This window comes from Pleuronectes platessa, chromosome 5, assembly GCF_947347685.1.
Source record: "Pleuronectes platessa chromosome 5, fPlePla1.1, whole genome shotgun sequence".
Lineage (NCBI taxonomy): Eukaryota > Metazoa > Chordata > Actinopteri > Pleuronectiformes > Pleuronectidae > Pleuronectes > Pleuronectes platessa.
In genome coordinates this window covers 2,145,556-2,171,783 of record NC_070630.1, presented here as the reverse complement: position 1 = coordinate 2,171,783, position 26,228 = coordinate 2,145,556, and the positions used below count along the sequence as shown (strand labels likewise).

General features: G+C 43.9%; 1 protein-coding gene across 6 annotated transcripts; it reads left to right on the top strand.

Annotated features, from left to right (window-relative positions):
• The first annotated feature begins 1,475 nt into the window (after nt 1–1,475).
• On the top strand, nt 1,476–18,230 carry ccdc9 (coiled-coil domain containing 9). Of its 6 annotated transcripts, XM_053422288.1 has the most exons (17): nt 1,476–1,513; nt 1,637–1,706; nt 2,485–2,531; nt 2,729–2,833; nt 2,987–3,136; nt 4,304–4,789; nt 5,001–5,084; nt 5,451–5,615; nt 5,752–5,933; nt 6,713–6,774; nt 7,809–7,853; nt 9,822–9,942; nt 10,245–10,410; nt 10,605–11,121; nt 11,677–11,871; nt 12,200–12,346; nt 15,942–18,230. In XM_053422288.1, the coding sequence occupies exons 3-17, from the start codon at nt 2,529–2,531 to the stop codon at nt 15,944–15,946; spliced, it is 2,433 nt and encodes an 810-aa protein (XP_053278263.1). In that variant the 5' UTR covers nt 1,476–1,513; nt 1,637–1,706; nt 2,485–2,528; the 3' UTR covers nt 15,947–18,230. The 6 variants fall into 6 exon arrangements, with proteins under 6 accessions (XP_053278263.1, XP_053278266.1, XP_053278267.1 ...); XM_053422291.1 differs by lacking the exon at nt 1,476–1,513 and having other exon boundaries at nt 1,618–1,706; nt 11,695–11,871; XM_053422289.1 differs by lacking the exon at nt 1,476–1,513 and having other exon boundaries at nt 1,639–1,750.
• The last annotated feature ends 7,998 nt before the right edge of the window (nt 18,231–26,228 follow it).

Below are 26,228 nucleotides of genomic sequence, written 5' to 3'. Positions count from 1 at the left end.
GTCTCCACTATCTCCACCTCTTTCTCCACCTACCTCCACCTCTGTGTCCACCTGTCTCCACCTCTGTCTCCACTATCTCCACCTCTGTGTCCACCTGTCTCCACCTCTGTCTCCACTATCTCCTCCTCTTTATCCACTTGTCTCCATCTGCCTCCACCTCTGTCTCCCCCTGTCTCCCCCTCTGTCTCCACCTGTCTCCCCCTCTGTCTCCACCTGTCTCCACCTGTCTCCCCCTCTGTCTCCACATGCCTCCACCTCTGTCTCCACCTCCGTCTCCACCGGTCCCCCCCTCTGTCTCCACATGCCTCCCCCTCTGTCTCCACATGCCTCCACCTCTGTCTCCACCTGCCTCCACCTCTGTCTCCACCTCTACGTTGGCAGCAGGTCCCTTCTGTATGGCCTCAGGCCCTCAGGTGATGCGACAGGTACGCAGCTCTAGTTGCACGATCCTATCAAGTGATCAACAAATCCTGTGTGGTCATTACTCAGTGTTCTGCCTAACAACAGAGTAACTGTTTGTTTTGACTGCGTCCACTGAAACTGGGTCACAGGACGGTCGGTTATCTGTGTGTGGGTGTGTGTGTGGGTGTGTGTTTGTGTGTGTGGTTGTGTGGGTGTGTGTGTGTGTGCATGTTAAAGCGAGAGAGAAGGAGACAGAGGTAGAGCATGCTGCACTGTCTGTGTTACAGTGTGTGTCTGTGAAAGTGATATGTTAAAGCTGTAGAAGCAGAAGTATTGTCGTGTTTTCATTCCGCTAACTTCAGTTATAATCAATATTTTACATCACACATTTAATTCACTGAACTCCCCATCTTGTAAAAACCCTGTGAACCTCCCACTGTCCCCTGTAGACACATTAAAAGAAGACGTGCTAATCATAACTACGTGTGTCTCACTACTGAAAAGGACAATGAGCGTCTTCTCACCTCTGTTATTCTGTCCACACAAGTTCAAATCACCTCATGCGAGACATTGTGACCAACACTTCAGAAGAGTAAGATAAGATGAGATAAGATAAAACAAGATTTATTGCTCCCCACGATGATATTTAGTGTTAAAGAAACTCATCATGTATAGTTGGTACTAAATGATATCATGAGCACAGGAATGGAAAATATAAAAACTGAGAAAAATACCCATTAATCCAAATGAAATTAAAATTCAACCATCACTATCGAGATACTATCCCTTAATCCGCTATACTTATATCTTTATCTTTGCACAGACCTTACTTTGTCAGTTGAACTGCTAATATGTTAATGTAGAAGTTAAAGTGACTAAAGTAATGTTTGAGGATAATATAAACTACAGGGGGATGGTATGACACTAACTACAGGATGACAGACAACATAGTGCTAATAGGGATAATATGGATGGAGCTGGAGCGTCACCTACCTCGTTCAGTCAGGTTCTTTAGCTGAATGCTCTCGCCATCTAGTGGACAACATACAAACTATATTTCCCGTAAAACTACGTTAAATCAACAGGGGTTTTCGTGGTCGTTGTTCAACAGGTGCGTGAAACATTAATTAAAACCCGTTTCTGTCTGTACTAGTGAATAACAGACACACAAACTGACCGAGTCGCTGAAAGACGACGCTGCCTCTTTAAAACCGCCGGGCTCTTTATTTGGCAGGAAGTTAGCCGCGGCAAACAGGAAGCGGGAGAAGGAGGACACTCTGAGGCGCAGGGATTGGCAGAGCAACGTGAGTTCAGACATTACTGTTGTTCCAGCTCCTCCTGAGAAAAGGTAGCAGCACAAAGACACCAGCTGAACCCGGGTTACACGTGTTAACTCCGGCCTGGATGTGCTCCTGGTCCGCGGTGTGTAGGTGCCGCGGTTCCCCCGGGAGGGAGCGGGGGGGTTCGCAAAGCAGCTCGGTGCTAACACGAGTCCACAGATCCGAGGATCAGAGGTTTACACTGATCAGTCCTGGTGTTGTTTGTGTTGTGTGTTTATCAGCTGATGTGGCTCCGGTGACTTGATGTTTGTGTGTCTGTTACACGCACACAAGCCACACGCACACACACAGACACCTGAGACCTGGGGTCTGGTGAAAGTGAAGAGGAATGAGTCAGGACCCTTGAAGAAAGTGGAACAGCTGATAATTGTTTAATACGATTAAGAGTTTGAGGATCATGATGTGTTATTGATGGTTTGAAAATAGATTTGGATCTTATCAGAGGAAAATGTGACGTGTTAGCAAGTCAGACAGTAACCAATGAAATCCACCTATTGTGACCCCACAACTGAGGGATGTCAAGTTGTGTGTTTTCTTTTAAATGACAACAATAACAATAGAATTCAAAATAATCGCCTGTCAATTAACTCATTATATTTTGCAACTATGCAAATGAGCAAATTAATCCATATTGCAGGTCACTGTTAATTTTTGCTTTATATGTGATCATGTTAAAGCAAGCAATAGATTATTATTTGACTGGTTTGCAGCATCATCTTATTCTTCTTCTTGTTCATTACAGGAGGAACACTAAGTCAGCCACCTGAAGACAAGTCAGAGGCAACTATGGTAAGAGAGGAAAACATAAAAGATGAGACTTAACTCGTTGGTAAAGTTGGTGTAAACACTAAGCTTTACCAAGTCTCAGCATGTTAAATGTTATTTGTCTCTTAGTGCTTGGTTTGGTCCAGATTGTATCATTTAGAACCAAAGAGCCTCCTCGTCATTCTCTAATGCTCTCCTCCTCTTCCTCCTCTCTCTGCCAGTCTTCAGTAGTGGATCTCAAGACGAAGGAGGAGAAGGATGCAGAGCTGGACCGACGAATCGAGGCGTTGAGGAAGAAGAATGAAGCTCTGGTTAAGAGGTACCAGGTACGGAGATCTTAGATTTGATACACAAAATATATCTTTGTATCCTCCCATCCACAATTCAGTGTCTTATCAGCAACACTCAACATTCTGATTTTTGGATTTGAGAAACATCTTTAGTTTCGTCTTGCTCATTCTCTCACTTGATCTCAAAAGGAAATTGAGGAGGACAAGAAGAAAGCCGAGCAGGAGGGCATTGCCATCACAACAGCCCGGAAACCCCGTCCCCACGAGCCGGAGACGGACAGGAAGAAGACGGATAAGGAAAACTTCACCGTCACAGTTGACCTTTCCACATCAACAGGGGTGAGATATGATGAAGATCCCAAACTTCTCTAAAATCACTGCTCCTTCACCTGACTCATCCCTTCAACTCCAGTGAAGACACAGGGAGTGGATGTTTTATGAATATAGTGACTCATCTTTCCATAATTTGCTTTTGCTGTGTTTGCTGTAGAGGTGATACTTCATCTGTTTATGATGATCCTGCAGACAGATAACGCAGTTTATGAACTCTGACAGATTCACATTATTGTGATCAGTTTACAAACCACACACCTGAGTCTCTGACCACCATGCGTTCATGTTGCGTAAAGAGAGAAGGTCTGAATTTACAAACAGAGATTGAATCGGTTACAGTAGCATAATGATGTAACAGCTGATTCTGTTGCAGAGTGAATCTTAGTTAACATATCCAAGTTAGAAAATGTCCTTGAACACGAGCTCTGTGATCTGTTGGAGTCTTTGTGTTGAAGAGCAACATGGTGGCGTCTGCTCCACATGTGTCTCTGTCAGATTAGATATTGATTCAGGGTCATCAGGTCACAGTTGGTTCGTTGCTCTGTAAAACCTTTTCAGACTAATCCCTGCTTAAATCTGAGCTGTTGAAAAATCAAGGTCTCTTCCTGCCTCACTCTCTCTCTCCTCTTCACCCCCCCCAGCTGCCCTCTGAGCTCATCATGTTGTATTTTGGCATAATCCACAGCCGTGATTAGTCTTTTATACCAGTTCTTCAGACAGTGTGTTTTTAAATTGTAAGTACAGAAGGTAATTGTCCCCAGTAGGCCGTCACATTGTCAGAGCTCACACCCTTTAATCTCCATCCAAATATAATTTGTAGGATAAAATATGATGTGTTGTCGTGTTTAGCTCCAAAAGTAAATAAAGTTTCTTGAAAAATAATCATATTTCACTAAAAAAGTGATTGGGAACATGGTATATAAATGAAACTCCCAACAGATAAACACTTTAACACAATATTTAAATTGTTATGTTTTGAGTGTTAGTGGATTGAAAGAATAGACAAGAAACACAGGAATTAGAGATAAATAATATTGAAATTCTTCTTTTTTATTATTTTGAGATTAGAATGTCATGTTCAGACCCCCGGCTCCACATTCTGAATGAAATCAGTATAAGACAGTTCTATGACTGTTTTGTACATACTGTAATTACTGTGTGTGTCTCCTGCAGGAAAAGAGAGTTGTGAATGACTGGAAACCTGGAACCCCTCGTGACCGGAAGACGTCAGAGGAGAGCGACGGGCCAAGAGGGCAAAATGACAGCAACAGCCCCCCCAGGAGGATGGGCTCAGGACGAGTAGGTCGGGGCGGACAGAGAGGAGGAGGAGGAGGAGGAGGAGGAGGAGGAGGCCGCCCAGAGAGGAGAGAATGGGAACCAAGAACACCCAGAGGTGGAGAACCTGGAGAGTTGGGTGGACAGGGACGCAGAGGAGGAAGGAGAGAAAGAGGAGGAGGAGGAGAAGGCGGCAGAGGAGGAGAAGGGAGAGGAAGAGAAGGCAGAGGAGGAGGAGGAGGAGGAGGAGGCGGCGGCGGCAGAGGAGGAGGAGGGAGACGAGGAGAAGGCAGAGGAGGAGGAGGAGGAGGAGGAGGAGGTGGAGAAGGTGGAGGAGTAGAAGGAGAAGGCGGGACACCAGGTGGCGTGGACAGGAAATCCAAGGTACTGCATTTGTAAACATACCACTACACAAACCTACTGTTCTTTACTGAAACTGCATTTGAGGAGCAGTATTACTTGCTTTTATGAAGAGTAAAGTTTTAAATATATTAAACATATTTTCTTCCTGAGTTGTTGAATCCTGCCAAATCTGACTGGGACTGTTCAGGCTCAACACCAGTGTTCACGACCTGTGTTTTTTATTCTCTGACAGGAGTGGGAGGAGAAGAGACGACAGAACATTGAAATGATGAATGAGGAAATGGAGAAAATAGCCGAGTATGAGAGAGGACAGCGGGTATGAGAGTCAATGTTTTCCAAAGATAATGTCATGTTTTAATTTATTAGATGACTTTTAAATTTCTATTTAGATCATGCAAACCCTTAAAATACTTGAAATGTTCCTCTCTTTCGTTGTTTTTCTTAGAATCTGTCTTTGTTGATTATTAACAACAGACTTTGCTTTATTGATGAAAAAAATCAGCACCAGTCATATTTTCCTTTTCCTATTGACCATATAAGTAGAGCATTGGGAATTGTGTTCTACAAAAAAACGACTTATGCTTCACGTAGGCTTTAAATATTTAAGCACAACAATTTCTTTTCATAAACATTGAGGAAACTGATCAAATGGGACAGTAACATTTAGAATTTCTCCTCTCAGATGGATGGGGACAAGCCGATCCGTAACTTCCTGGATGACCCGAGGCGTTCAGGTCCGGTGCCTGACCTAGACCGCAAGGAGGGCAGCAGGAGACATGTCCGAAACTGGGGAGGACTGGACTTTGACAACGTAAAGACGGGAAATGAACTGGAGAAGGAGTGGACTGTGAGTCATGTCATTCTTTAAAAACAGGTTCTAAGAACTTAGTTCATGGACTTCATACTTATGCCAGCAGGATTGTTATCTTGTTAGTGTAACATTCGTCATTTGTCTCACTCTGTGAACCCTCCTGTGTTTACAGAGTCGAAGGCCTGGTCAAAAGGGCTCCCAGGACATGACCATGTCCATGACCGGCCGGGAGAGAGCGGAGTACCTGCGCTGGAAGAAGGAGCGTGAGCAGATCGATGAGGAGAGACTAGCGCGTCATCGAAATGCCACCGGCCAGTGGAAACGAGAGTGGGATGCACAGAAGACGGATAACATGTGAGGAAGCAGAGGTTTGAGAAGTCATGTGATAAGTGCTGATCCTCAGACCAGTGAGTGCGTGTATTTGTGCACCTCGTCCATCCTCCACTAGGTGGGGCTGCAGCCCTGGTAAACAGCAGCCTCCTCTTTTCCCCATGCTAATGCCTGGTTGAAAGCAGCATGGTGTAAAGTAGGACAGATGAGATTTCATGGACGAGTGCAGTTTGGCAGCATTCTGGGAATGAAAATAACATGTGTAGGCTTTGTCAGGATAAACTGGCACTTCACCATTTGACTGGAACTACATGTTCCCTTATTCAGCTCCTTGCTGTGCGTTAACCTGCAAGTAAGAACAACTGCTGGAGCAAGCAATACCGATGTTAGCCACTCCAAGCAAACTACTATGACATTGTTTATCATAGTGTTTCCCTAGGGCACGGTTCCACAGCCTGAACTGTCCTACCACAGTTCCCTAATAAAGTTCACATAGGGTGAGGGTACACTGGTGGACACGTCACCAGCCTATTAAAAAAAAAAACTTAAGGATGATTTAAAGGCTCCTGTTAACCCCACTCCAGTCTGCATGTCTTTGGACTGTGGGAGGAAGCAGCCTGAGGACGATAGAAGGTGTTTGGTTGTTTGTCAGTAAAGATTAAGGTGACGACAGTGGCGAGAGGAGAAGGACACACTGATGTTTTGAGGTGGTGTGTTTGTGTGTGTGTGTGTGTTTGTGTGTGTGTGTGTGTGTGTTTGTGTGTACTTATGTGCACCATCTAACCCAGCGGCTGTTTTCACAGGTTCAAAGAGGACCAATATGTGGCTCCAGAGGGGGTCACATCCGAGCAGGGTAGCAGGAGAGGCAAGTACAAACACACACACTCACACGCACACACACACACACACACAACTAGGTGCTGTTGCTTTGGTAACACCACAGATGGCCCAGCCAGGTTAGCAGCAGACCCTCGATCAACCTCCTCCCCACCTTTCTGCTCGACTGACACAATGTCCCTCTGACACGTCGTCACATTAACACATCACAGGGCACAACATCATCTTCTGCCTCCAGCTTACTGAGGCTGTTATGTAAATGGCAGTTGATTAACCTTGTTATGTAAATAATTGTGGTATTTCCCTTGAGTCCATTTTAACTCCTTAAGCCGTCGTTGTGTTAATTTAGAGGAGCAGGTTTAGACGGACCCCAGTGTTCCTTCAGGACGCTCACTGACTTTCACCAATATCATGTCACCACAAACCGGCCAGAATATTGGTACAACATCATTCATATAACGATTTTTTACAGAAAGTACTTCTTTTTTTTACTATCAAATATCTAAAATGGCTGCTGTCGATCACAAGAGCGTAGCACATTTCTTTTAATATTCATAACCTAACCCGAGTAATGGTTGAAGTTACTGATCTGAGTTTGAGGCTTTAATGTCCCATGAGCTAAATTACATGTTACTTGTGTGTTGTGGGAATTTCAGTCAGTCATCCGAATGATAGAATAACTTAGACACAGAGCAGCAGAACAAGACGAGTTGTGGCTTCGCAAGTGACTTTTAATGCTGCTCCTCTTTTCTACTGGTTGTTTCAGGCTTGAAATGTACGAACAATGAAGCTGTCATTAAACGCCACACATCAGTTTGGAGCAATATAACAAAGATTGTGTTGACAAGGGTTTTAAATTTTGCTCAAGTGTATAGAAGAGTTTTAGTGACCTTGACCTCATTTCAGTGTCTCCACCCTAATCCACATTTAAATCTTCAGATTTTGGGGTAGTGGCAAGAAGTTTACATGGTTTAAATGTCTTTGCTATATTTTGTTTGTCATGTTTGTGTATGTGTGTGTGTGTCAGATACACTGAAATTTATATGTGTGTTTTCTCTGCAGCCCGGGGGCGTAACTCTCGTGCAGAGCCTCGGGGCAGGGCCTCAGGTTAGACACAGCATGGGACTGAGTTTACATCGTGTGCGTTGGTTTTGTTCCATGTGTGTCTGAAGCTCATCAGCTGCACCCAGAACCCAACTCACCCCTGACTTGCAGACCTGACTCCCCCTCCTGTCACAGCAGCTCCTGTAGAACCACAGTTATTTATGTTTGAGGTTTTACAAGTGATGAAACATCTTCACAGTTTTATTTTCCCATCAAGCAATAATGTTGTTTGTGTGATGTTTGGTCTGAAGCACGACACCAGAGTCACAAGTTCAACACCAAGCTATCCAGCAGTACTGTGGCAATTACAAATCAACATTGTGTTGCTTTGACAATCATTTATGATTTTGTTTTTACTTTTTTCAGCCAGATATTATTACGAATATTATAGTTTTCTTTTTTTGTTGAATAAACCTGGCTAATAACCTCTAAAGCTCTAACAAAGTCTAAAAAGTAGCTTTCAGTAAATCTCCTGACTTTGGACCCTGTGCTGCCCAGTAAGCCACAGGGACCTCTTGTAATTTGTTTGATTGAATCCATTAAACCAGTTTGTTCGCAGCTCAGTTGAACAGGAATTGAAAGGAGGGTTCATACCGACCACACTCCAGTCTCAGGGTTTTGTTTAGAAGTTGGCTGCACAGCTGTTTTGGATTTGGCCAGAACATCTATAAATATTGCTCATCCATCCTTGTGGCTGGAAACACTTCAGAAGCGTCCGACTTCCCGCACATGCTCATCTCAGGATGATGAACAGATTTTGTAAATACTGCTTAGTAGTTCGTTGTCTTCTCTGGAATCCTTGTAGGGGATGTTTGTCGGTTCTGTGACCACTGATCCACCAGAAACTCAAACCACGTCTGCAGGTCTGCACCAGGCTCGTCTGAACTGTGCGAAGGTTCAAAACAAAAGCTGAGAATTAATTCAAATGCGGTTCAGTCCTGGTTTATTCCAGTTCTGTATCTTTAGAACTGGAGTGTATATTACAGGTTATGACACATTACACCTGCCCCGCATTAGAGCCTACACTTGCTTTGGCTGCGTGTGTGTGTCTCTCCACATCGTACGTGTGTGTTTCTGTTTCTTTTGTTTCTTCACCATTTCTAATTTCTGGAATGACTCGAGGATCCTCTTCAAAGCCCCGGGAGGCTCTGTTCAATCTCCTCATCTTCATCCTCTCAATTTTCTTCTCCTCACTGATCCCTTCATTTCTTTTGTGCTCATGGCTTTCTCTTCTTGACCTTTCTTTTTGATATCACATCCTCCCCTCCTCTCTCTCCGTCGAGCTTTTATCCAACTCCCTCCCCACATCCACTCCCCTGCTGAAGAACTCAGTCTCTGACCTTCTCCCTCTTCACTTCCTCTGTCTTCTGTTTCTCTTCCCTCTTTCCGCTCCACATCTCTTTCATTCCTACACCTTTCCTTTGTTTCTCTTCCTCTCTTTCTTTTAAAGCTTTTTATTTAAGCCACCTTCCATTCTCACTCATTTCTTATTCTGTTGAATCCTTCCCGTATTAGTCATTTCTTTCAACATAAATTCTCCTTTCATTCTCTCTCTTTTCTCAGAGGAGAGATGAGTGATATGTCGTGTTGTAACTTAGATTGTGACTGAAAATTCAAAATTACGCCTTTCAAGGGATTAAAGAGAGAGAGAGGGACTGAAACCGTGGAAGAAACATTCACAATCTCCTGATTAAACAACTGATACCTCAACCTGCAGCATGTTGAGCTCATTTACACACAGTATCATGGAAGCCTGCGCTTCTCTTCAGGTTTCCTTCCTTTCACATACAATGAAGAAATGAAAGTGGAGGAAACAGAATGAGGCGTCAGATCTTCTCTTTCCCTCTGAACAGATGTTTGATCTGTAAAACTGATGAAACCACATCCAGCTCCTGTCTTCTCTTCCTTCTCTCTGCCTTCAGATCAATTATTACAAATAAACTTTACCCTCCACATTACTGTCCCCCCCAGATGACAGTAAGCGACCGCCCAAGGAGCCGACATTTGGTGACTTCCTGTCTCAGGGCAGGACCCCGGGGCCCCGAGGGGATCGTAGCAGAGGGAGGGGCCGAGAACAGAAACAGAGCTACAGGTAAATCTGACTTCTTACAGACGTCGTCAAAGTCCGTTCTCCACTCTGTGTCCAAACATTCAACATTCAAACGGATTCAAACCATTAAGAAATGAAAGTGGTAATGAGGAAACACCAAATGCTGTTAAGCAAAGAGATGAAAATGGAAGAACATCTGAAAAGGATAAAGTTACAAGTTAATCTTCTTACCTGTTTACTCAGTAACCAGCATCATTTTGAGTTTTTTTAGCTTTTTTGTTGTTATTTGTGAGTTTGGTGTTGATGCAAATCAAACCTCTGACATATCTGGATGCTTCTGACAGCATGCATGACAACCGCTGGGACGGAGAGAAGGAAGAAGAAGAGGAGAAGGAAAAGGAGGACAAGACCAAGAGAGAAGAGAAGACCAAGAGAGAAGAGAAGACCAAGAAAGAAGAGAGGACTAAAAAGGAGAAGGAAGAGAAACCGAAACCTTCCAGCCCGCAGAAGGTAAAGAGCTTAATCAGGATCAGTAATACAAGAACAGCACCTTACCATTAATCAACCAACATTTCATAACAATAGCTTTTAGAGCAGGTGAATTTATCAATATTAAATCACTATTTTAGTCATGCAAGTGGACAAGTTATGAGTTACTGCAGTTTTAAGACTGCAAACTCATCCCCTCTGTCCATTTCTCTCAGGTGGAGGAGAATAATGCAGATGGAGAGGAGGACGATGACAACTGGGAAGATGCCAGCGATGGAGAAGACGAGGATGAAGGGAGCGACTCAGGACATGACTCCAGGGGCAATGAGAAGAAAGATGCTGGGAAAGAAAAACCAGCCAACATCAAAGAGAACTCCCCTTTGTCTCCCACGCCTCGTTCTCGAAAGACGTCAGTGGGAAGCCCCAAAGAGCAGCGAGGGCCCAGGCCAAAGGTGCACATCCCCCCCCCGACCACAGCTCAGGAGTCATCAGAGGGCGGCAAACCCCTCAGCCCCTTCTGCCCGCTGGAAGGCCACCAGCCTGTGTCGGACTGGGGAGAGGAGATGGAGATGCAGTCACCTCGGAGCAGCATGGGAACAGAGAGTCCCTTGAAACCCCCCAGTGCCGAGTCCAGCCCCCCCCAGAAGAAGGCCCAGGAGCAGGAGGATGAGACGGAGAGTCAGGACGTCGGGTCCAGTGAAGCTGCTGAGCCACGGAAAGAGGAGGAAACAGGTGAGATACTTAACCCTGCACCTGAGCCATATTAAAGTAATATTCTTCAGTAGCTTTAAAGCTGTGAATCACGGCTGTTGTTTATTTTTATACATATATGTACACATCAGCTCTGTACCACTTTTAGTACATTTCACAGCGAAATTAAGATTAGAAACTTTCGACCTTGGACATAACGAGCTGCTCAGGACGAAATATTCAGCCTCTCTACTTTTGGTTTCTGAATCATCTTATATAAGACGGGAAGGTGAGAATATCTGAATCCTATAAATAATATACTGTAGTTTTTTTTAAGTAGAGGGAAGTTCTGTCCCTCTCCTCACTGTCTGTTGAACTTTCTCTCTGCTCATCGTCTCATGTCTCTCCTGCATTTGTCTCAATAGAAAATAAAAACTGTTTGAAATGTCGCTCTCCTTTTCTGTCTATTTGATTTTCCGTCTCGTGTTTGCTCGACTCTACTTGTGACTTATCATCTTTTTTCCTTTTCCTTCCTAACCCTCTCTCCTTTCCTACCTCCTTGTCTTCATTCCTCACTCCTCTTCCCCCTGCTCATAGACGTCTCCTCTCCTCCAGAAGAGTTTGAGACCCAGCAGATTGTGATAGTGTCAGAACCAGAGTCCGTCCCCACACACTCCCCCGCTGCTACACCACCCGACACCACCCCCTCTGATATCTCTGTCCCAGCCCACTCTGAAGCCAGTGAGGCTGCTGTGACCACGGACCAGGATGCACCTGCTGCTCCGTCACAAGGTAATAAAAAACCCAAAAGAACAAAACAAAGCTGAGACCAAAGCTGGACTCAGACTACAGGAATTGATTCAGCCCCCCAGATTATCTGATAGTGTGAAAGGTTACAGAGTCATTCTTAAATCTTCTAAACTCACCGCAGAATCATCAGGTAAGAATTCATCCTCTGAGGACCATGGATGAGTTGCCATCTCTAAAGCAAGGCCCCCCGCTTGAAAGAAAATCAATTGATTTACCCCAAATTACCTCTGAGAATTACAGAAGTGTTTATGGGTTGATAAATAATTGTGAAGAGATTAAAAGAGATCATTCTTCTTCTCTGACAAACCAGTCTCCGCCCCCTCTCCTCCTGCCCTGGAGGCCGATGAGAGCTCCTCTGAACCAGCAGGAGGGAAAGAGGACGACTCGGCGCCGGCTGAGACCAGCGACGCTCAGACAGAAGAGCCGGTGGAGGCGTCCCCGGAGCAGGTGTCCTCAGGTGCGGTCCTTATCAGTGACTTTGAGACAGTGACGTACTGTAAGAAATCCCCTGCTCCTTTCTGAGGTCCTTTCATTCTTCACTGTGGTTGTGAATGTGTTGGTTTGATAACCTCACCTTTGATTTCCTGGTCGTGGCGCTCTCATTCGCTCTGCTTGTTCCTGCTTGGTGGCATGTTGAACCCAGAGATTCACACTCTCATGAAAACACAGCATTTTGCCTGAAGTTTGAATCTGACACGAGTCTCCTCCAATCGTTCAGGGCCCCTTCTTTTGTTTGAAACTCGTCTTGGCTGTCTCCCTCCTCCTCCTCCTCCTTTTTAAATTGTGGTGTTTACGGCCCGTACTCCTCCTCTCCTGTTGTGAAACCTGTTTGTTCCCATAATTTACCGCTGTGATGAAAATACTTAAGTGCTGCATGGAGTCCTGCCTGCCTCAGTACAACCTCTCTTTCCCTGTCCTCTGCTTTTTTTTAAATTGTGTCTCAGTTTTGATTACAAAACTGTTTCATATTTCATATACGAAATATGATTAAATATACAGTAAAAATGGACATTGGGTTGTGATGTGGTTGCTTTTTCTGCAACCTCCTGTTCTGTCTGCTTCCTGTTGAGCCTCTTGTGTGCTGGTTCTTTATCTTCCTCTCAGAGCTGGTTTCTCTGCAGGGCTTCACTGATCATGTTAATGACTTTAAGCAGAGGTTCCCAAACTTCACAGCCCCTTTTATATTAGATCTGATTACTGGAAATCAACCTGCCACCCTCCAGGGGCTGCAGACCCGTGGTTTGGGAACCACTGACTTTAAATGGTGCCTTGTATGTTTGAACCTGAATGTATCTTATCTCCCCCGTTGATAAACTTCTTCTTCCTTAAGTTTCAAACCATAAAAGACCCTAAAAGGACATCACATGAAATTAACACTAAGTGAGTACTTACAACCAAAGCACCTCATAGGACCGTGAATCATTAGTGCCCCATAAGTGGGAATTGAATTCACCCGCCCTGGTTAGAGTCGGCTAATTGAGACGCATCACCACATCAGCTCTGTTTGTTCTGCTCACTGTGGTTGAGAGGGAGCTAAGTGGATGAACCACCGACTGGAGGAAGTCGTCTCATTATCGGTTCTTCTCACAACCACTTTGTGAGAAGAACAAACGTTTTCTTAAAACAATGTCTTCGATACGGCTCGTCTTAGTGTGAGACAAAAAAGAAAAGAAAACTGAACGATTCTTAACCCTTAAACATAGAAACATGTTTAATGAGGTAGAGACCACTACAGTCAAAGTTTAGTAACCATATTTTACTTTGAAGGTTTTCCTCTGTACCTACCTGTCTTATAGTTTTGTGTAGGTCAAAGTCCACACTAAAGGGATTCATTATCAACCACAGAAAACATGGATCTGGCTGTGGTTCTGTCTACGTCTCCCAGTAACATGCACTGTGGCTTGTTCGGTGCAGGATCTCTGGCGACGTTGTTGTTGTGTTTACATCTGATCAGGAAGCCGCTGACTCAGGGCTGTGGCTTTTCTGATGGGTTGGCCATTTACCTAATTTTGCTCAGAATCAATAAAGTATTTCTGATTTTGATCACAAAGTAGAGAACCAGCTGACCAATCAGAGCAGACTGAGCTTTTGCGGCAGCGGGTCAAAGAGCAGATTCACAAAGGGTGAAATGAGGCGTTACAGAATGTGAACCTGTTCTAGTAGAATCCAAAAAAGGAAATAATCAAACTCTAGATACTGTAAGGTCAAAAGGAATTTTAAAAAGGTTGTAGTAACCACAACCTGAGAACCTGAATCCTCAGTCCCAGTTAAAAGTTCGTGGTTTGTTGTGGTTTGTTGTTTGGAGGAGCAGTTACAGCTGAAACAGGATAAATAATATGAAGTCATATGATGATGATGATTTCTTTATAGTAATTCTCATTAGCTGCTGCCTCGTGGAGTTGGATCCAGCTGAGACTGATGGTTCATGTATGTGTGGAATTTTCTTCATGTTTGCTACAATGTGGAAAAACCCAGATGAGGCCGACGTTCTAATTATACAGAATCCTTTGGTGCAGAAAGCAACGCTGCCCATTTAGTCCTGTGACGTCTCCTTTGTGATAACCAGCAGAGGTCAGATGAGCTCATGCATGTTCCTGCACACACACACACACACACACACACACACACACGTCTGCTGATGTAATTGTGACCGTGTTAGTGTGTGTGTGTGTGTGTGTGTGTGTGTGTGTGTTGGTGCCAGGGCGGGGATCAGGAAACCAGGGAAATTAGAGGAACAAATAGGTTTTTAAAAAGCTTTTCAGAGGAAATGAGCCGCAGCCTGTCGAACAGATGACGGAGCAGATAGAACAGATACCGTCTGAGTCTGATTGAATTAAGTCACGTGATTGTTTCTGAGGCTCCACAGCCGAGCGTCTGACTCGATGTGAGGAACGAGGTGACTCACTCGAGAATCTGCTAACAGCCCATAAAATCCAGGAAGATGCTCCAGTGGCCGTTAAGCCGGTGAAAGCACAGTGAGAGATGCAGCTATTAAACACATCTGATTGGATAACTCTATTTTCCTGGTTATAGATCAGTAACACTTTAATATCTGAGGCAAATGAGATACACAAATAAACTAGAATTAGAGGTGAATGAATATTAAATGGACGTTATATGCGATAACATCTAAAATGCTTGTATATATGTTTAGAAGCCCCTCAGGGTTCAACACTAATACATTTAAAATGTATAAAATATTATCCAAACTATACAGAGACCCGTTGAGCAGTTTACAGGTTATAAAAACAGCAAATCTATTTTTAAGTTTCAAATTTAGGGTGACAACACATTCTTATTCTTTATTGATCAGTTTGTGTGATCACTGGAAGCTGATATTGATAATCCTCCTTAGGAGATACACAAACCAAAATGTGGACAGTTGGATGAAAAGATGGATGCGATGTTGAGCTTTAGAGACGTCAGGTGGACGTCCCCTTCAGGTGGACGACCCCTTCAGGTGGACGTCCCCTTCAGGTGGACCTCTCCTTCAGGTGGACCTCTCCTTCAGGTGGACCTCTCCTTCAGGTGGACGTCAGGCTTGCTGCTCTGTCCTCGGTCTTTTCTGCTCAGCTCAAACATCTCACTCCCTTAAATGCCAAACTTTTCCTGCAGGATAGAAACTGGTTACAACAAGTTCTCATACCAGATATCTTCTTTTATCTTAATCATATATAACTGTTCAAATTGCAAATATTGATTTGATATTTTATTAGTTATTGAATCTCCTCCAAGACGTCTTTCAGGATGTAGAATCAAAGCGTTGATTTGTGACCTAAAGATCAGAAGATTCAGTTATTATTATTCAGTATTGATTATCGGGCTCTTCAGGAGATTCACCTCTGCTCATTCAGCAGCAGAGGGACGACAGTAACGCTGGAGGAGTCTCAGAAAATATTCCCCCCCCCCGACGCTGTGCGCTCCAAACATGTGCGCAGGTCACGGTACCATGATGTGCTTTGGTTGAAGGCATTTGACACAATGACACAGAAACACATGTATGACCCTGCACCTCCTCCTCCACCACCTCCTCCCTGTGTTTGTACCAACAGGCTGAAGCTGCTGGGAACAACCACACTCACATCTGAGGAGGAAGGAGAGATGACAGGACATGGAGACAACTGAAGAGCATCGCACTTCTCATCACTGGAGCGGCAGTCACACGTGTGAATCAAAATTCATTTAATCATCAGGAGGAAGAGGAGCAGGGATTGTGCATATCTATCATGAACAGACGTTTTTTCATCTGAGATGTTTTTAAGTATTCTTTGGATCAGTGGGTCTGATCACCTCTGGTTCCCTCTTATCATGTTTAAGTTTTAAGAAATCAAGAGTAAAATGTCTCAAGCTTCTCTGAGCTGAGAGGATGAGTCCACAGTAGAAACCAGACGATCATGTCCGACGTGCTGAGGATCAATCTGTGCCCGTCGCCCTCTGAGCTGCACATGATGCACGTTATGAATTGATTCCATTGTAGCTGCCACACGTTACATCGAAGAGAAATCACGACACTGATTTTGTCACAATTGATTGGTGTTAAAAATGTATCAAAACTGAAGCAACATCATTACCCACATTGCAACTCATCCACTAACAGTATGGTGAGGGACTTTGTGTGATGCTGGTAGCAGCTAATGTAACCTGCAGTAGCTGAGGCGCTAGCTCAGCTCCCTTCTACTTTATTTACCTTTTGGTCCTGACGCCCAAACGACACAGAGTCAAGATACATCACCTGAGGACGTACATCACACTCGACAGCTTCCTGTGGACGCTCTCAAGGCTTTTATACTATTTTGACATATGCAAAAAGATTTAGATGTTTCAAATTGGTGAAATTGCCTTTTGATATGAATTTATGACAAACGATTGAGCATAAAAGCTCCGACTGTTGATCAGTGTCGTTCTGCAGGAAAATCAACCTTCACATTACAAAGAGTCGTAAAATTGTCTTTAATATTTTCTCTGCCAGTTTCTATGTTGAAATTATTTTTACACAGTATTGTTTGAACTCATGGGAGTGTTTCACGTTTAGAGCCTCTGACTCAGGCAGTGGTCTCCGCTCCATTAGCTCCTAAGTGTTTGTAATGTAGTGATCGGCCTCCAGCCTGATCGGCTCTTGGCTTTTTAGTTTGTGGCTTTTAATTATTTTGTTCATGGAAATATTAATTTTCCATTTCAGAGCTTCTGACGTTTTGATTTTTAAAGTTGTAATCGGAGAGATGTCTGTTTACATGAGCTTCACTTCAGGTTGATCATGATGCTTCAAGTGTCAGATTTCATGTTAAACATCAGAGCCAGATGTGTCCAGATGTGTGTTCAGCAGAATATCTCCAGTCGGTCAAACCTGGATCAGAGTGTTAAAGGAAACACATAAATAATTTACTTGTTGAATTATTTGACATGTTCTCAGCTCCTCAAAATATCAATAATGAACTTGGAGCTGATTTCTATTAAGTGATTGTCTCATTCTGTGAAGATTGTTTATATTCTGGGTCTGATTGTTGTGACTCATCGACTCCACAGAGAAATCTGTCATCCCCCCCCCCCCCCCCTTCAGTGGACACACTGCCTCTTCAATAATGAATTAAAAAAAGGTTTTTTATTAAAAAAAATAGTTTAATGATTAAAAAACAACAACCTACTTAGTGTTGATTTTTATTTCAAACAGCTTTGGCTGCAGTTTATTTTTTAAATGTCCTCATACCTCAGCAGACAAAGGGCTTGAGTTAGTTTTTCAGTCTGTTCTTTGTTTTCTGCGAACGTCTCGCTCTTTGAATCAGGGTCATCGCAGCCGTGAGGCCTCTGAGCACACGGCCTGTAAACGGGATGCTTTAATGTTTCTGTGTTCTGTATCGGCGGGAAGGAGACAAACGTTATGTGAAGTGAAAGGAAACTGCAATATGTACAGTTTTTAAATGGAAATGAACATTCCACACACCTGGGTGTTTGTGCAGAACGTAGCCTGGGAGCTATGAAAGAAATCTTGTTTTTATGGTTTTTCTTCTTTGCATATGGATGTTTTTTTTCTGAGCTTCGATGACTGATTGTATTTCAACCAGTAGATGTTTCGTTGAATGTTCGTTTCTACGTCTTCCTGCGTTCGATACGTGACATCGCTCTGAGGAGGAGCTTTGCCTTTTGGAGCTGGTGTGAAACTATCAGGTCGAGCATGAGTCTGAAATGTAGCTTTTTATTGTCGTCTAAGCCACTGATGAAATCTGTCACCATCACACGTCAGAGACAAAGAGCCCAGATGATGGAACAGCTTTCTGAACTCTATGAAATGTAAAGCATTGTTTTGTTTTTTTCTCATTTAGCCAATAAATGTTTTTCTCTTCTGATCCCACGTGTTATTTTTCAATGATGGATAAGAATGTTCGTGATGCTCCTCACATCACTTCTATGAGCTGTAACCTCTGTTCGCTTTTATTCTTACACACACACACACACACCCACACACACAAATGCATGTTCAGCTCGAGAGGCAGTGATGCGGTGTGAACCCGTTCTGCCTCGTGCACAAGCTGAATACTGTGCTGTTGTGTTGTTGTGCACCTTGTATTTTTTGCAGGATTGTGACCTTGGCTGCTGCAGGACAGGAAGAAGAATAGGCCCCACGTCTTCCTCTCATCCCCCTGGTGCCTGCGCATAATGAGTGTTAGTGCACGTGTCGGTGAACAGTTCAGTCTGCAGCTGAGGGCTCCTGCCTCTGCTGTGGTTCTGGGCTGAGGCTGCAGCGGCATCACAGGAGCTTTGTTCTGCATCTCTCTCCTGCTTCTGCTGCGGGACGATTCCCTCAAACTATGACCCAATCGTCGGGTGTTGCGTACTTTCAGCCCCTCCTCGTCCGGAGCAGCTTCAAGGCGCACAGAGACACGACGAGCAGCGCCGGAAACACGGTCAACTCTCCTTCAGAATAAGAGCCAGTTGCGTCCCCATCATCATCGTCACAGTAGTAGTCCAGCAAGCCTTTCTCACTGTGACTTTATGACAATAACCTATAATGATATAGATCAACTTTAAAGACAGTGCCAAATAGATAATCCCTGTAAACATGTTAACAGGGATTATAAATGACCATAAATCCGAATGCTCAAGTACACAAAACTATAATTCACATTGAAACAAGAATAAAGAAAATAAAGTGGTCATCACATTATAAAGCTGCAGAACAATTTATATATTAAAGCTTCATTTATATCATATTTGAAGTTTAACTGTATTAAAGATGATTATATGATTTAGTGGTTCACAATGTCTCCGTCTAATTTACATGAGCCCGACATGTTGCATCTGATCCTGTTAAGTTTGGGTTGCAGCTTTTAGATTTTATCATTTTAACATCAGTGTTTCTGCTGATGAGACAGTAAAATATCAAGTTGAGGCAAGAAACTCACACTTGCTCTCTTTTCTTAGACAAACACTACATTTTTCTACTGCCCTTTGATTGTTTGTGTGTTTCGTGTATTAGTTCTTTAGATAATTATTGCATGAACCCAAATTAAATGAAATGACACCACTAGCACTGTGTCAAATTAACCTACTCGGTATGATTATGCGAAACGTAATGAATGTGAATGGAGGACAGTATAAATCATTAATTTAGTGATTGATCTTATTTTATTCATTTAATGCAAAATTACAGTGGCCCGTTTAACTTTGAAAAGCCTAACCGGAAGCGCCTCCTTCAGCTCCGGCTACCTTGACCGCTTGTCCCGCGCAGCTGACTCCAGGAGCAGCCTCCTCCTGAGTTCACTTTGCCCGGTGCGCGCAGAGGACTTCGGGTCAAGGAGCTCCAGCGTCCCGCGGACACGGCCCCGGGACCCGAGCAGCTGCCCTGCGGCTCACACTGCGTCCTGCCGCCGGCCCGGAGGAGAGGAGAGGCGGGAGCTGCCTGCTCTGCTGTCCGGACTCAGATGAACACATCCCCGCCGCAGGAGCAGACACCAGAGGACCTGGATCCAAGATGAGAGCGGCCGAGCGGCAGAACGGGGACATGAAGCGGCGGGCGAGCTACCCCGGGGAGCTGCGGGCCAAACACGTCAACATGGCCAACAAGATCTGGGTGAAGGTGGCGATGGCGATCGCGTATTTCTTCTGCGTGTCCGTGGCCGCGTTCGTCCTGGTGATTTACTACGTGTTCTTCTGGACTCCGGACCAGCAGAACAACAACAGCACCGCCGGCACCGAGTCCCCGAACCGCACCGAGTGCCTCGGATGACCGCACTGCACGCACGCACCACGCACCACGCATCATGTAGGTGATGCACACGCGCACACCTGACACGAGGCTGCAGCGGGGACGGTGACTGCAGCCCGAGTTTGAGATGCTGACTGAGGACCTGAGAGAGGACAGGGGGGCAGCGGGGCTCTGCATGCAGTATGCAGGGGGGGGGGGGGGCAGGTTCTCCCCTCCTGTCCATCAGCTGGAGTCTTAGATAATCTCCATGAATAGGTTTGGTTCTTGATTCAGTGTTTGGGATGTTTTCACTGAGCCATGAAATTAAAGTCACACGGAATAAAAAGCTCCTGTATCTCCTGGATGGATGAGGAGACAACAGGCCTCTGGGCACAGACACACACACACACACACACACACACCTCAGTAAGGTTTCACTCTCACTATGATGAACCAGATCCAGAAGAGCTGCTTCAGGATTTCGTTGATGCTGGAGAGAAGCTGTGAGCAGATCCACTCTGACACTAATAACCTCAGAGAGCATCAAGTAGAAACTCGTTTTCATAGAGAACTGCTCAAGAAATGCATCAAACCAAATTACTAAATGTTTTCTGCTTCCAGATTCTCACATGTGAAGTTCTGCTGCTTTTAACTCTGTTGTTTACTCTTAGTTTAAGATCTAATTGTTTCTTATTGTTGCTCAAACAGTCACTTGAATGTGTCACTTTGGGCTCTGAGAAATTGTGACCCCTCTCTTTAATGTTTTGGACATGATTACAAGTTTAAGCTCCATTAACAGTAAAAAACTTAATGACTTGCTGAATTGATAATGAAAATATAAGTATAAACCTCATCATCCAGTGCAGCGCTGCAGCAATATGAAGGAAAGTGGATTAGATGTGGTCGTCTCTCACTCAGATGCATCGATCAGGAGGAAATCATGTGTTTTCAGCTCATCAGCCTCTGTGCCCACAGGCCTGCTCAATAATCCATCCAGGATTCCCACTGTTTCTGTTCTAATACTTGAAGAGCTGCTCTAACCCAGCCGGTGTCTCCTGAATCCCGCCCAGAAGCTTTGAACTCTCTGTGGAACGTCCAACACAAAGAACCTCTCAAGTACTTTACTGAAGAAACCACACCACCACCTCTCAAGAACTCCTGAACCTCAAAATACATGAGAACAAACCCTCAAGTTCACCAGAAGCACTGGCCCCAAATGCTGGATCCTCGGCTGGAGCCCCAGAAACCCATCACTCCCTGGAGGACATGAGGGACCCACGGCTCTGCACTCACACGCCACCAGAGCAGCACCTGACTCTGATCTGAGCTGTTTTTTATTCAGGTATCTAGAGGAACTTAAGGCGGTGCTGTACTGTAGCATACACTCACTGTGATCTCCAGTAGCTCGTAGCTGTATGAAATGCAAGGCGATCACTCAATATACTCTCAGTAGTTGCAGCAACTTTAACTTTTTAGAGCAACGTTGTGTCTTGCATCGTGTCACAGAATGAGCACGGGGGGGGGGGGGGGGGGGGGGGGGGCGGGGAATACTCAATGCAATGTCCCGTTTGTACCTCGTCCTATGATGACGCAGTTTGTAGACCTCACTTCCTGTTCATCCTATACTCCACAGTCCCTGAATCTGCTAGACTGTTTTATTTACGATGTAGCCTTGAGAACTTATCGATATGACGTAATAAACTATGCATTTATTCCAGCGTGGGTGTTGTCATTCCGTCGGGGGAGGGGGGGGGATTTGATGGTTAAGTTATTACAGCAGCAGCTTGATTTGATCTCATCCACAGTTCAGTTTCAGTTGAACTCAGTCAGAGCTCAACACATTGAGAGACTTTGTTTTTTCTCCAAATGAAAATCACGTCATCGCTCAGACACACAAACACAATCTATCCCCGTGTGTGGCAGCAGAGGGCGCTGCTGCTCCGTAAAGGTACATAGCGTCTCTTTAAATTGGAATGATGCTACAGTTCTGATTTGAGTTATTATCACTATTCACATTTAATTATAATATAACAGAGTTCACATACATGAGGATGAGACACTGCTGGAAGAGATACACGTGTACCTTAATAATAATAATAATATAACATTCACAGAAGTTTCAAGTGTGTGTGTGTGCGTGTGAGCGTGTGAGTGTGTGTGTTAACTCTCTGCTGCAGTTTGATATGACACAATTCATGTTCACTTTGTGTTGAGTTCTTCTTAAACATTTAAGACATTTATTTTTTATTCTTCTTGTCCTGACGTTAGTACATAAACATATTGTTACACCTCTTTTATTTTATTTTATATATATATCAGTAACTCTCCTACTGGGGTGAACTGGGGTGAAAACCATCTGATTCCATGAGTTTAAATTTCTGTCTTTCCAGCAGTAAAATCCAGTTTTATGAGGTGTGATGAAAAAGGCCAGAATACACTTTACAGTGGATTCTGTGTGTCCTCTTCAGCATCTTTGTCCCACACACTTGACCCCTGTTAAAGTAATGAGCCGGCCGGTGATCACTGGCAGGATTGATGATGCAGCTCCGCCCTGTACGATCCGATCAGGACTTCCATTACTTCAGAGCCACATGGAAACCAGCGAGTCTGCTCCTCAAACTGCTGAGCTGTGAAACAAGCCATTCAGAAAACTGTTTCCTGTGTGAGCCCTTTTCCCCCAAGTGACTCCGCCAAGGTCAAATCTGAAACCTTTTGGTTTTGTCCACTTCTTTCATGAAAAGCCGAGATGATGACAGTTCTTATATTTACACACAAGAAAGAGCAAAAGTCAGGTTTATAAAAAATGTATTTTGACTAGAAGTTCTGCAGGAGGGAGATTTGGAAATAAACATAGGACAACACATGACCTTTATCGTGACCTTTATCCAAACAGACCCATCACATCCAAACATTATGTATAACAACAGCTCTGAAATAAGAGACACAACACATCATGAACAGGCAGAAAACAAGAAGTGAGACGAGCAGCAGGAATGTTACACACATACAGAAATACAAATATGTACAGGAAACGTTACTGATGAAGCAAAACAACACGACAGGGAAGAGAATCCAGAAAACAGAAAACATCCTCTGCATAAAGGAAGCAGATTCAGCTCATTCTGAGTTTATTGATCTGAATTTAGAGGCTGACGGGAAAAATTGCTGAGAAAAAACATTTTACAAGAAATGAAGACAGTTATTTTATGATTAAACTGTTCATCATCAGTTGCTTTCATAGATTTGTTTCAAGAAAAAAAAACATATTTAAGAGATGCATCACGTTAATCACCAAAATGACACAGAACTCCTTTATCCCTGACACAGAACAACGGACTGTATTTCTTTCACTTTGAGCAGGTTTGACTTGTGTAATATCGAATGTGAGGTCGACCCCGAACTGTCAGAAATGATCTACAGCTGATTCAGAACTCTGCAGCCCAAGTGTTACCAGAACCAGGGAAATGGTTCACCTCAGCCCTGAACTCTGCAGTGTCTCTGCACTGGTCCCTGCTGGTTTTAAGTTTCTTTAAATTGTTTTTAAAGCTCTTAATGGACCATGCAGACATGTTTCAAATGCTCACAGAACCAATACGGCTCCTCAGCTCCTCTGGTACTGGTCAGTGAACTGTTCAGGCAGCTTTTGACTCGGATCCACTGGAACACTCCGCCTGAGGACCTGAGAGCTGCTGGAAGTGTGGAAATCATACATATGAGTTTAAAACACATCTCTTTAACCGGGCTGTTGTTTTAATAGCATCCAAGTTGTAAATTTGACTCGACGTAGCCCTAGTTTATCATATAGCTGCAGAATTGCTTGAAATATTTAATATATAAATATACATTGAAACCTCTTCCAACTTTCAAGGTTATGACATGTTGGAAACGAAGACAAATATACATATATTAATGTAAAATTAATAAAAATGTAATTAATCTTTTCTCCCAAACATCATAACAATATAGTAAGATAGATAGATAGATAGATAGATAGATAGATAGAGAGAGAGAGAGAGAGAGAGAGAGAGAGATAGAGAGATGTGAAGTGCATCTAGATAGATAGATAGATAGATAGATAGATAGATAAATAGATAGAAAGATAGATAGATAGATAGATAGATAGATAGATAGATAGATAGATAGATAGATAGATAGATAGATAGAGTGATAGAGTGATATAATATATAAATAATTATGGTTATAATAATAATCATCATCATCATCATGATAATAATATTCTGGTCAGATCACAACGTCAGCTCAAGCTGAGCAGTACAATACTCCCACCTTGTGGACAAAAGAGGGAACTGAAGGAGCAATCAATCTCTATGAATTATCAATTACTATAATTATATATATAATTATATTATATATATTGTAGTTGTTTTAATCTTTTTTTTTTCAAGGAACAGTACAACAACAGTTCAGTTATGGCGGAACGTAACGGAAAACGCAACAGGAAGTCGCCAATCTTTGACGTTACCCGTTCGATCACGTTCGATCATATCAACTTTAATTGACGTCATCTCAACAACATGGAGATTCAAACTAGGTGTCGATTGATTACACGCCATCAAAACACGAAGTTGTCGCATCTGTCTGATGTCACAGTGTGTGTGTGTGTGTGTGTGGGGGGGGGGGATCCTAGATTCCTCTGATGTCTTCGATGTTGGAAGATGGAGATTTAAACTATCTCGAATTTCAATGTTTCGTCACACGGTGTCACCGTGGCGTGGTGTCAAAGTTTGATTACACGCCATGAAAACACGAGGTTGTGTATCTCGGACACACAAGGTCCAGCTGCACCTGCAATATTGAGGGGTGGTCGTGAAGTCAGGGTGCACAGGTTAATCATCGGATGTGCAGATGGTCACAGGCCATAAGGTGAGGGAGTCCTGACAGCGTGGAGCAGCAGATGTCTGAGGGTCAACCACCTCCAGAAACCTCTGGCAGCAGGGGGTTCTGTTGTGGGGGACGGGCATGTGTACGTTTTACAGGTGAGTTTCCCAAAGACAGAGCCACCTGCTGCCGGCTGTTCTGATCTCACATTCCGAGTTCCGGTGTCAGCACATCGCTTCCAGTAGAAATTGTTTCCTCCCGAATGGTTTACATGCAGTAGCAGGGGGCTTCGGGTGCTGGTCAACAGGATGGATGAGACTAGAAGCAGCTGAAGAAGAGGAGGTCTCACTCCTCAATCCTCTCTCTCTCCCTAGAAGCTTTTTCCCTCTGTGTCAGAGGTGCAGGAGTTGCAGATCACATGCTCGGCTGAAGGCAGGTCACCCACTGTGCTCTCACACAGGAAGAGGCCTGATTGATCTGATTTAGAGAGAGACATCCCGCCCACTCTCTGGTTTTACAAGCTCCACGGGTGTTCTGAACCGACCACGAGCTGCTCCACTCAGGTCTGCAGCCTCAGAGGGCCTCTCCTGGATTCACCTTTCATCCCCTCTGCTCCACCTCCTCGTGATACAGCCATATCTCCTCTATTCACCTCAATCAGAGAAAGAATAAAGGCCTGGACGATGTAACTTCACCCATTTGCTGAGTCTGTTATGACAGACTTTGTTTTCACAATTATTTTGTATGAGACAGAGACATAAAATATTTTTTGTAGTTACACAATCATGAAACATCGATGTGGATCAGCAGCAGATGTCAGATTTGCAAACCTTTTCTATTTCATCTCATACTTACTGTCATCTGGTGCCCAGTCGGCATCGATACAGCTGGATGCCATAATCAATCCTTGCACTCGACCAGGATCTATTTGTATTTTCTCTTTATCTAGAAAAAGAAACTGCGAACTTTTCCCAGCACGGATCAGTTCTGTGAGTGTGTTGGGTGGAGCCAGACCATGACTCCATTGGACTTAATAACACATTGATCAGTTGGTCCTGAGGCGGCTGTGGCTGAGGGGTAAAGTGGTCTTCCTCCAACCTGAAGGTCTGCGGTTCGATCCCCAGTCTGACCCATCTGCATGCCGAAGTGTCCTTGGGCAAGATGCTGAACCCAGAATGGCCCCCCATAGAATAACTAAGTGAATATATAACCGTGTTATAAGTGTGCATGTTCTCTTTTGTGAGTTTTTTGGTGTTGATAAATAAATAACCTTAATAAAAATAACTTTTTTGCACATTTTTGTCATCTGCACAACACAACA

What these genes read in the sequence shown, in the direction of transcription:
- ccdc9 (XM_053422288.1), top strand. An exon ending in AGTATGAGAGAGGACAGCGG is followed by an intron (nt 5,085 to 5,450) that starts GTATGAGAGTCA and finishes TTCTCCTCTCAG; the next exon opens with ATGGATGGGGACAAGCCGAT. An exon ending in ACCTGCTGCTCCGTCACAAG is followed by an intron (nt 11,872 to 12,199) that starts GTAATAAAAAAC and finishes CTGACAAACCAG; the next exon opens with TCTCCGCCCCCTCTCCTCCT.